General features: G+C 41.6%; 2 protein-coding genes across 2 annotated transcripts; both read left to right on the top strand.

The window, feature by feature from the left end:
• Positions 1-359: 359 nt before the first annotated feature.
• LOC142934140 (ras association domain-containing protein 7-like) lies at positions 360-2,971 on the top strand. The gene is made up of 4 exons (XM_076078559.1): positions 360-462; positions 963-1,523; positions 1,609-1,877; positions 2,786-2,971. Exons 1-4 carry the CDS (start codon positions 360-362, stop codon positions 2,969-2,971), a joined length of 1,119 nt encoding a protein of 372 aa, XP_075934674.1.
• Positions 2,972-6,273: 3,302 nt separating this feature from the next.
• LOC142934255 (retinal cone rhodopsin-sensitive cGMP 3',5'-cyclic phosphodiesterase subunit gamma-like) lies at positions 6,274-6,672 on the top strand. The gene is made up of 3 exons (XM_076078765.1): positions 6,274-6,380; positions 6,466-6,500; positions 6,596-6,672. Exons 1-3 carry the CDS (start codon positions 6,274-6,276, stop codon positions 6,670-6,672), a joined length of 219 nt encoding a protein of 72 aa, XP_075934880.1.
• The last annotated feature ends 5,465 nt before the right edge of the window (positions 6,673-12,137 follow it).

Here is a 12,137-nt window from a genome sequence, read left to right as displayed (position 1 = left end):
AAAGTTAACATGGCTAAATAAAAAATTCACCATAAAAACAGCATTCAGCACCAAAGGACGTCTAAAATCAGCTCTAAGTGTGTGACTGAAGCTGGTTACGTTTGTCAAAACTTCCCCACTTGTTACTCAGTGTCAGCTAGCTTCTGCTTCTATTCTTGTATTTCTGTACACATGAGTAGCAGTCGACTAAATGGTCATTTTTTCATCTGATTTACATTTTCTAGAAATGAAATTGACTGTTTATCAATAAAATAACCGAGCTTGCTCTTTCAATGAATCCATATGACACATTGGTTTTATATTGCATTCACTGATTATGTTTGACGTAACGCGTCCGTCTGTCTCCTCGCAGGGCGCTGATGGAGCTGAAGGTGTTGGTGGAGGGCGTGGTCAGAGTGGTGTGTGGCCTATCACTGAACACTTCCTGCCAGGATGTCGTCATCGCTCTGGCACAATCACTCGGTGAGTCTAATAAACACATGTTTTTGTAAATGTTTTGGTTTACAAAATGTTGATTTACATTTACTTTCTGGAAAATTCATTAGCTTTCCTGTAACAAACATGAAATGACTAAATGAAACATTAAACTTTTGGTTTTAATGACCATGCAGCCTTTTCTCTGGAGCCACTCTTTGGAAAAGCTTTTATGTTTTGTATCTTCACTTTAGGCTCTGAATAGTATGGGTTCCACTTCATCCTACAGTTTTGTATTGCAGGATGCATTTGTATTGTGAACACTGCGAGTGAAGACACAAAGCACAAATTAAAACAGCAGCATGATACCAATGTAACTTGTATTCTTGCTTTTTCTCGAGCAACATATTTATAATATTCAGTTGACTCTTCCTACAATACTCTTTGTACTAGAAAACACAAATACTCTGGCTTACATGAGCTAAACTCAGCCCTCTTCATTCAGCTGCTTGTCGGTTGTTAAATATTATTATCTGTGTTCTCCACAGGTCAGACAGGTCGTTACATTCTTATCGTGAAGCTACGAGGGAAGGAGAGACAGCTAGTTGCTGACGACTGTCCTCTCCAGCATCTGTCTCAGCTGGGACGGCTGGCCGCGGAGGTCCAGTTCGTCCTGCGGAGGACCGGTCCCAGCCGCAGCGATGGTCAAGACCACCAAGAACCAGAGCCGCACAGTCTGGGTTCCTCAACACACCCCAAGAGGACTAAACCAAACAGGGCCCGGTCTCCGTCGCCCCGAGCCTCTCCAGAACCCCGAGCTTCCCCCGTCTCTTTCCTAGACCCTCACAACTCCCCCAAGGAGGAGGTGTTCAGGCAGATCCTGCAGCAGCAGAGGAGGCTGCAGGATCTGGGGATTCAGCTTCAATCTCTGGAGAGAGAGGCCGAGGTGTGGGAGCGGGAGAGGTCATCCAGGGAGGTTCCTGGTCTGAGTCCTGTCGCCGAAGGGGAACTGGAGGAACTGGAGCAGCGTCTGAGGCAGAGCGAGGCAGATCTGATGATCAGGAACAAGTGGGAGGAAGAGTTACAGGCAGAGATGGACAGAGAAGAAGGTAAACGTGTTCAAATCGTGTTCAAGTTCTTCCTCTGGCTTTTCTACAACTAGACATGTAACCACTGAACCACTGTTATCCACAGATATGCACAGACGTCTGCAGCAGCTACACTCATCCATGGACGACCACGGTCATCAGATCGAGGAGCTCCAAGCTCGTTCTGCACAGCTAGAGCGGGACGTGCAGCTCGGAGCCCACAGACAGAGCTCTCGGGCGGACACTCGGCAGCCGGAGGAGGCGCTGAGGCCCCTGAAGCAGGAGCTCCACTACCGCCGGCAGCAGGGAGAAGATCTGGAGGCAGCGTTGTCGGGGACACAGAGAGATCTACAGACAAAGGAGGAAAAGCTGCAGGTATGACTCCTCCATCATCCAGTGATCTGTCCAAGGACACTTGAACTCAACAGCCCAAGGACACAAATAAATGTGTCGCATCGGTTCCCACTGAAGATTTAAGTCTTTAAACTAGGTCACAAATATATAGTTTTGTTTTATTTTTTTGTCAGTCATTTTTAAAACAGCTGGTAACTGTCGTGTTTAAAGAGGAAATAGTGCATTTGTTGGGGATTATTTTCAGCGGCGGATGAATCCACATTTGGTGCTCTCGAGAGTATTTGTGATTGAGTCAGAATAAACTACATTGTGTGTTTATGTTGATGAAGCAACAACAGTGAAGCTCACTGATGAGTTTTTAAAAACAATGTTTTTTATGCACTGTTCAATTCAGAGATTTTGGTCTATTTTTATTTCATAACTCGTCTTTTTTCAGACTAGAGGAAAGAAAACATTTATTTTAACACTTTTTTCTCATAAATTCACCAAAAGTCTCTCTAATATGTCAACAAAATGAAACAAGAATTTGAACCTGACTTGTTATGGCTTCATCCAATGTTCAGATTTATGTTCTAGAAATGTATGACAATGAATACATATTTAACAGGATATTACCTCATTTACATATTCAAACAAAACATTTCAGAAAAGCTGTAAGACAAAATGAAAATCATCTTAACGTCAGTAATCAACGGGTGACGTTTCATATCTATTAGTTGACGTGTCGTCTCTCAGAGGCATCAGATACAGCAGATCGTCTGTGTGATCAGGATCCATTCACTGTTGGTTTTGGTCCTTTCATGTGATTCTATTAATCCTTCAATGGCGGCTGGTACTGAGGACAGGAATAGATGTTGGGAGGGTTAATATGTTGATATGTACCTGAAGTCTGTGCTGTTGGTAATATATGTGTTCCCTTCTTCATCCAGGGCAGACAGGAGATGGTTGAGGAGCTGAATAAAGAGCTGAGACAGTGTAAACTGCAGCAGTTCATCCTGCAGACCGGCGGTCCGGACCAGATAAACCTGCCCGTCACTGACGTCTACCTCAGCAATGCTGGTATCATGGAGCAACAGCAGCCACGGGGCTGTACGTCATCAGATGGTTTGAAGTGACTATAATTAGCCGCAGAAGAAGTTTACTGATACCACGGTGTTAAAGTACTCCGGTTCAAGAGGAAGGACAATGAAGAAGAGAAGACTTGTTCCTCCAGTTTTAGGATTTTATCTTTTCAGATCAGATGAAGTAACGTTAAAGAATTTATGAAGGAAACAATCATCATGAACTGAAAGTAAACGTGTGTGTGTGTGTGTGTGTGTGTGTGTGTGTGTGTGTGTCTGTGTGTGTGTGTGTGTGTGTGTGTGTGTCTGTGTGTGTGTGTGTGTGTGTCTGTGTGTGTGTGTGTGTGTGTGTCTGTGTGTGTGTGTGTGTGTGTGTGTCTGTGTGTGTGTGTGTGTGTGTGTCTGTGTGTGTGTGTGTGTGTGTGTCTGTGTGTGTGTGTGTGTGTGTGTGTCTGTGTGTGTGTGTGTGTGTGTGTCTGTGTGTGTGTGTGTGTGTGTGTGTCTGTGTGTGTGTGTGTGTGTGTGTGTCTGTGTGTGTGTCTGTGTGTGTGTGTGTGTGTGTGTGTGTCTGTGTGTGTGTGTGTGTGTGTGTCCGATAAGCCAATCATTGCCAGTTTCTTTGTAAAAATAAAATAACAATGTCTTTGAAATAGATTCAAATGAATTTCAATGCCACTGAAAATGAACACTTGTATGTTTTTGCTTGTTAATATTTCCTACCTGAACTTGTCACATAAAGTCTTTTTCTAAACTCGTTGCTCATCTGTTTGTTGTTTCACGGATCAATTCAAGCTCTCATGAGGCAGTTTGTCTTTGCTCCGCCAGAGGGCGCCACAGCTTCGCCCATGATGAGATCCAACATTTACTGCACACATCCCTCCAGAGCCTGAGCAGCATTTTAGTGCTCACACATGCAGACGCTTCATCTGGACCTTCAGAAGCTCATCACACTCTGAACTCAGAGCTCCCAGCTGATGTTTTCAATTATCTGGTTTAATCCGACCGAAAACAATCGATAATCCTCACAATAATTAGCATTTTAACATCTAAAGTTACTTGACAATGATTAATGGTTGCCAGTTACTTTCCTGTCATTGACGAATTGATTCAGTTTTACATTATGATAACATGAATGAGTGCACTGACAGGCAGGCCGCGTTCAGAGCATTCGATTTATCGATTGCTGTCGCGATTAGAAAGAATTTTAACAAATATAGCAATAAAATAAATCTCCCACACTAGCTTTAATTGTTAAAAGTGTCAAAAAATAGTAAAAATATAAATTTCCTAAAGGTTGACGTCTTCAAATTGTTTATCCCAAGGATCAATCCAAAACCCCACAATATTGAATTTAATATCAAATAAGACTCAGAAAGGCATGAAATTCTCACAAATGAGCAGCTGCACCTGAGGAATGTCTGACATTCTGTACTTTGTGGAGTCCTTTCTGTATCCGCATCAAAATAGTCGTTGAGTAACAAAGCGACGTATCCGTGGGTTGCAGATTACATCACCTCCTCATAATTCAGGTCGTCAAGTGTAATCCAATCCTAACGCTTACCACCTCGCTCCACACATACTGCTGTCAGTCATGTTGTCCTCTCAGTGTGGCGCCTTCACTGACCTGAAACAGAAGGTCAGCATGTCAACCATCTCCAACATGAATAAACTCACCAGCATCACACGTACTGCCTCCAAAACCTTCTCGCCTTCCCACATTCAATCTCTCCGACATGAGCGACAGATCCTCGATCAACACTTCACGTCGCTACCTTCTGGTCGGCGATACGGGACTTTAGAACGGAGGAGAGCTCGCCTCAGCAGGAGTTCTGTCCCTGAAGCAAACTTCACCTCGCTGACTCTGCTGTGAGCTGAGATACTGAGTGTGTGCATGAAGACCTTATGTATTGTCTGTATGTTTCTTATGTTGTAATGTCTGTGAAAACAAACCTCCGTCTGGGACAATACATCTGAATGTAAAACTTTAAAGACTGTCTGTAGTCTGTCGCATGTGAGCTCTGATCTGCATCAGGTAAAGACGGATCATGAGACAATGGACACAAGCAAAAGGCCCCACACCTCCCCGACATAGGAGCAAGACACACAGACCGTAGAGTTTAAAAGCCTCTTTAGTTGTTGTTTTGACTCTTTGTAGTCGTCATACATCTATCTGTGGTTTTGCATCTCTTTGAATTTGATTTGTTTCCTTGAGGTCATTTTGTGTCTGTTTGTCACTGTTGTGCTTCTTTCTGTGGTTTGTGTCTCTTTGTGGATGTTTTGCCCCTTTTCATAGTCGTTGTGGGTCTCTTTGTGTCTCTTTGTGTCTTTTATGTTTCTTTGTGATCATTTGTGCGTCTCTTCCTGGTTGCTACGTGTCTCTCTACGTTTCGTTGAAGGCCAGAGCCCCTGGGCTTGTGCCCGGTAGGCCTGTCCAGTAATCCATTAATGACAGTAGGTTGATCTTATTGCTTGAGATCTAACCTGTTATCCGATCTAATCCAATCAAATCTGATCTAATCTCCGCTACTACAAAACATTCAGAAAGTACAGAAGGTCAGCTGGCTGAAGTTTTATAAATGGTGGTTCTCCTAATTTAATCATTCTCAAAAACAAAAACTTATTTACAATCTTAAGGAACTATAAGACTTTAAAGTAGGGCGTTGTTCAACTCTCTTCATGTCTCTTCTCCTCTATTATTCACCATTGTATCTGTTAGCGCACACTTATCCACCCAATGTCTCATGCACACGTTCTCCTTGTTTGTGTATCCCTCTTTATTTCCTCTACTTAAAGCTGCATTAATGAGCTTGACTTCAGAGATGAGCACTGAGCTCACGATGACCCATAATGCTTCATGTCTGTCAAACACCACAGGTACGGGCTGTTCTCGTGCTCATTATTAGATTATGCTCTCATCTCTATTAACAGCTTTGTGAACACAGCTGGTATATAAACACCGACACCGAGGAGGAGAACACAGAGAGACTGCAGAAAGAAAGAGAACCTTCTCTTTGTTTTGCATTTCTTTCGCTGCTCAGCACTTCCAGACAGCTTCTCTTCACCGATCCAAACCCCCAGAAAACCACCACGCAGGTGAGGCTCTCAGCTGACACACCATCACGCATTTAGTTTCTGTAAGTTAAGTTCAACACATGTCAAGAGAGCAATAAGGCCATCTTCTCTTAAATGCATTGCTGTGGAATTAGACACAAAATCAAATTGTTGAGCCTGAAATTGTAAAGTGCTCGATGTGTGGAGACCATTTATGAAAACTGACACCCTGCATCATTATCTCAGTATTTGTTCTGTTTCTTTATCTGCTTTTTCTTCTGAATCTTTGCTGTTTTTTAATAGACATGAATGCAGCAGCAGCACCCGGAGGCTCCAAGGCCGCTCCCCCCAAGTTCAAGCAAAAGGAGACCAGGCAGTTCAAGAGCAAGGCTCCCAAAGCGGGACAGAAGGGGTGAGTCCAGAAAAGAAAAGACACAACACCACTGCAAAGGGTTAATCACAACTGGAGGATAATGGAGTCTCTGTCCTGTTCTCAGATTCGATGATGTCCCAGGGATGGATGGCCTTGGAGGTAACTATCAATCAAAGCAATGACTGACGAGCAACAAGCCAGTCTAAAGTAGTCGATAAAGGAAAGATCCATTGACCTTTGTTCCTCTCCTGCAGATGCGGAGGTTGTGTGCCCCTGGGAGGCGTTTGGTGACATGGAGCTGAATGATCTGGCCCACTTTGGCATCGTCTGAAAAACAAATGGAAACGGTTTATTCCTGGTGGCTGCAATCCAGCAGCTCTTCTTTCATTTGAGAGCGCTCCTCATGAGATCCCCCCCTCTCGCTGGGCGTGGAGACGAACCGGAATGGAAACCATTTTAGGACGACTGACGGATGGAGAGGGAATTATTTTCTCTCCCCCTCGATAAGTGGAGGAAGAAGCTCTTGGACAGCAGCCCCCAAGAATGAGTCTTCTTCTGTCCTTGGCACGATACACCTCGCCACCCGGAGGTTTTAGCATCTCTCCGAGCTCTCTCTCAGTCTCTCTTTGTGTATATCTTTCAGGATGTCTCTGTTGTGGCCTTGTTGTCCCGTGCAGCCCAGAGCATGTGTAAAGGTGTAACACACTGTACCGCTGCTTGTGTTTAGTCAAAGGGATGACGAGTGAACAACCTGGGATCAATAAATCTTTCCTAAAGTCCATGTAATCTATCTATCTCTCTATCTCTCTCTCTCTCTCTATCTCTATCTATCTATCCATCTATCCATCCTGTATACTGTGTTGTTAACGCTTTATATCCTATAATAAAGTGTATTTTAGTCACATTATTCTGGTCTGTCTCTCCATTCTGATTATCATTCTCCCTTTTTGTGTATAATCACATTTCATGGACAGTGAAACATATTATTTTTAGTCAACTGAGTCTCTTGTGTTGAGAATAAGGACCAGACAAATCCATCTTTATTTTCCCTTTATTTGATCTAGAAGGAACTGCTTTATTGAAATAGTTAACATATACTGCTTTTATTTGAATAAGAACTGGGTTTATACCCATTTTAGAGGATATGTGGGCCATTATAGCTGGAAAAACAAAACGGACTGTTCTGGCCCATTCTGACACACTCCTCCTACACGATGGTTCACACAAGGTGCCACCTGCCCATCAGACTCTGATGAATCACACACCACAATGAAGAGGTTCAGCGTCTTTGGTTTGAAGTGTGAAGGACACTTCAACCCACCAATCCTCCAATTAGTAAAGAACCCGCTCTACCTGCTGAAGGCCAGAGGCAAACAGACCGGCTTTAATGTCTCCGTTCTGGACTCTAATGTAAAGACATCTATCTGCAAAAAGACAAGTTCGTAGGACCTTCCTTTGCTACGTTCTGATTGGTTGTTTCAGTTGATTACTGGAGTGTAAAGACAGTGTTAGGGTAGAAAGGTTACACGAGATAGTTAGTCTTTGATGCAGTTCATATTGACTTTACCAAAACAACCACTGAAACACTGAAACTCTCATTTGCCCGGTGGGACACTTCAGACTCTATATTTGGGGTCATGAAAATGTGATTTGGTCAAGTCGTCCTCATCGACTTTGAAAGCAACTTTTTACGACCGATAACTACATTGTTCGTTAAGCGGAGACTCTAGTGGCTGTAGTAGTTACGACGGGAGCAAAGGAGGAAGTCAGGTGTGGTGTTACGAAGAGAGACAAAGTCTGCGTGAGGAGGCAGACGGGTACGGAAGGGTCGAACAAACACAGGACGTCCACCCTAGAGGCTTGTGGTCATGTCCCGTGTGAAACCAAAAGTCAACATGTTGACTTATTATAAGTTAAGTACATAATGTAACTCTGTTACTACCGAACCACGTCAATCAAGCCCCAAGGAAGAGCATTGGGCTTTGATGCAAATTTAACATCGTGGCCAAACAGTGGAATTAAAATTCACGGGTTCGTCATGTAATCCAACGGAGCCTAAAAATGCTCTTTTCTACAGACATACATTGGGAAAAACGTCAGCGGATAATATTTTTTGGGAGGTAAATAAACTTCCCAGTAAAAACACTGGAAACAATAATTGGAAAGGTTATCATTCAGATTCTCATTCACAAACAAACTAATTTGGTGCAGAGGCTAATCACATCCTCATACAAGTCAATATCATCTCATTCTGTATATCTCTAACACAGAAAACATAAATGATTTTAAAAAATACAGAGATTGTCGACTCTTCTAGAGAAAAGTGTAAAGTTCCGTGTAATGTGTAATGCCCGTCCTAAGAGTGGCTGTATTTTCAGACAGCATTATGGATCAGCCTGCTCAGGTCAGTGGAGACTGTTAGTCAGTTTTTAAATGTCGACACATTATGTTAGTAAATAAAATATATTAATGTACCTGGTTGCTAATAGTTAAAGTATAAGTTCTCTTTTAACGTCACATTGTTTACACTGTAATAATACAATGAGTACCCATTACTTAAAAAAATATTTAAAAAAAATTAACTAATATGGGAAGAATTGTGTTTACGTTACGTTGTTTGCGTTACGTTGTTTGCGTTACGTTGTTTGCGTTACGTTGTTTACGTTACGTTGTTTACGTTACGTTGTTTGCGTTACGTTGTTTGCGTTACGTTGTTTGCGTTACGTTGTTTGCGTTACGTTGTTTGCGTTACGTTGTTTACGTTAAGTTGTTTACGTTACGTTGTTTGCGTTACGTTGTTTGCGTTACGTTGTTTGCGTTACGTTGTTTACGTTAAGTTGTTACATTAAGTTGTTAAGTTGTTACGTTACCTCCTTACATTGTTTCCTTAAGTTGTTATTATCTTAACACAAACATGATCTTTTTCTGACCTTACAAGTGGTTTTGTTTCCTAAACATAACCACTTATTTCACAATGTTAACAACGTGGGAAGCATCCTACGAGGCTGATATGAAACTATTATTGTTTTAGAGACGTCGACATTCATCGTATCCCTTGGTTTGCAGAAACCATGACAATGACATTTCTTTTTGCCGAATGGGTTTATTTTTCCATTGTAGAGTTATCAGATTAAACACATTTTAAAACATGTGCATTACAGATATTCTTTACAGGCTGCAGACATTTTAAGGACAAATATGTGTTCCTCTATGTACACAATGAGTCATTTTAGGATGATGGATGTTATTTAGTATCATTTAATCTCCTAATTGTCCCGGAGTATTTTTCATCTGGAGTCATTTTCATTTTGTTTACATATATATATTGTGATATACATGTATGTATATATATATAGCTCATGTAGCTCTGTGTTCTCATGGGTGTTTGAAAGGTTGAGTGTCTCTGATGCTGTTAAAGGGATCCTGTAAAGCCGAGCAAAGCTCACACACTTCTACATGTTGCTTGTTAAGATCTAATGACCCCCTGACTTTACAGTGTGAGAGATTATTACCTGTAATCCTTTATTTTCTCACCAAGCTGCTCCTGTACGACCCTCAGCCACACTGCAGCCAATCAATCAGCACAATGATTAGTTGAGTGCCATTTATTTATTATGAGAGATTTGATAATCAGTTAAAAGTGAGCAAAACTGCTGAGACCATTTTTCATTTGACCATCTTTTCTGTTTTCAACGTGAGCAGTGACATCACTAAATTATATTTTGGATATCGATTTAAAAGAGAAGAAAGACAGCTGGACACTTGGATCTCAATATTTTAAATTTAAAAAACGTTTTTTTTTTAGATGTTCAACCTATTAATATCCCTGATTATCTTTGACTTATCAGGCTTAGCTATAAGTCCACACTCAAAATACCCCTCAGGCCTTTTGGTTTATTATTACAGGCAGAAAGGGGGGGGGGGGGGGGGGGCAGAGTCAAGGCTATAAGAGCACAGTGATGGCTCAGGGATGAGACAGAATAGACAGACTGCAAGAAGAAAAAAGACTCCATCTTTGTCTTGCAGCTGTTTTTTGGCTTCTTCTGCAAAGAGACGTTTTTCTGTAAACGTGTGAATCAGCCAGGACAACCTCAGTAAAGACATTTTAAATGTCAATGGGAATATCCTGCAGAAATAATATTCAAAATAATAATCATAAATTCAATACACATGAGAATAAATCTGTTTGGTCATCTTTAACTTCAGCACAATGTGAGCTTCCCTGTATGTACAAAAATTATAATAATCTGAAGTCAAAAACAGAAGATGAGTACAAAAATATAATAAAATCGAATTTATTTATATTTAGTTATTTCTGACATTTTAATTATTGAATTAGTTGCTTTGTGTATCTTTGAACATTCGCTCACTTGTGATGATCCACTCGAGGTGACCAGGGTTAAGGATGTCCAGCTGCTGAATTTATTGTATGATTATGTAATATTATCCTTTATTGGATCAATGAGATCTTGTTTGGTGGCAGATGTTGATCCTCAGGTGTTTCAGGCTGATCCCTGACTCACCAACATGTTGTGATCCTGTAGCAGCTGAACTCTGACTCTAATAGGATTAACATGGTGAAATATTCATGACGAAGAGCACTTAGATCGAGACGAAGAGAATTATATAAAGACAGAAGTTGGAAAACATGAGAGGATGAAGCGCTCAGGAGGACGTGCACGTCAGCAGCACACGTCCATCTCCTCCAGCGTTTATGACGAGTAAAACAACTAACATTTGTCTTTGTTTTTGATCAAAAGTCTTGAAGATGAACGCAGCATCAGCTGAAGGCTCCAAGGCCGCTCCCCCCACGTTCAAGCAGGAGGAGGCCAGGCAGAAGGGGTGAGACTCATGCTGTCCCACGACACACATCAAGATATTCATACATCCACTCTAACATCAGCAGAATGTTTGACGTCGTTTTCTGTGTTGTTGTGTTTTCAACGACGTCCCAGGGATCAAAAAAAAAAGTCAAAAATGTTCATGTAGAGAGGTTGAAGGTCATGTTATTCAATGCAATGTGTTATAGATAACGTGTTACATTAAAACAAGACTTTGTGGTTTAACTGATGACAACAGTCATACATCTGTAACAGTCCTTCATTGGTTGGGCACAAACACTTAGGCTCTCTGGACCGAGGCTGATACCCAGCTGGGCAAAATCAAGAAGTGATTAACAAGTTTGAATTAATCAGTTCCTTCATAATTGTTAGGGAACTTGCACCTCTAGAGCTTAACAGTGCTGCATTATTACTGTCACAGTCTCCTCTAAAGCCACCTTCACTATTTCTCGTTGTCATTTTACATCCATCCACCAGGTGTCCTCCTTCCTCTGCCTTCACCTCACCTCATCTACTCACCTCATCTCCTTCCCTCATCAGCCTCTCCCTACATGTACACAGAGTCTCCCTACAATACGCAATACCTTTAGATAATAACTTAGACAATACCTTTAGACAATACCTTTAGACAATACCTTTAGACAATACCTTTCAGGGGTCTTCAACGTTTTTCAGGCCAAGGACCCCCAAACTGATAGAGAGATGGAGCAGGGACCCCCGACTATATATATTGTATAAAATAGTGTTTTATATTAAACTGAGCCTAGTGCCATGTATAAACATACCTCTTTATTGTGCATTCAATACTAAGCTATTCAAATAATACACAGGTTCATATATTCATGTTGTTATTTTAAACATGTGAAGGTACAGTGAGTAGGGAGGCCGTGCCACTGCCATTTATAAACACACCTTGTCAGCTGATACCAATGCCAATATCAACATTGTCTGTCAA

This window comes from Anarhichas minor, unplaced genomic scaffold, assembly GCF_050575085.1.
Source record: "Anarhichas minor isolate MPS153535 unplaced genomic scaffold, ASM5057508v1 ptg000067l, whole genome shotgun sequence".
Lineage (NCBI taxonomy): Eukaryota > Metazoa > Chordata > Actinopteri > Perciformes > Anarhichadidae > Anarhichas > Anarhichas minor.
Note: the sequence above shows the minus strand (reverse complement) of the source record. Positions and strands in the feature narration are given on the sequence as shown.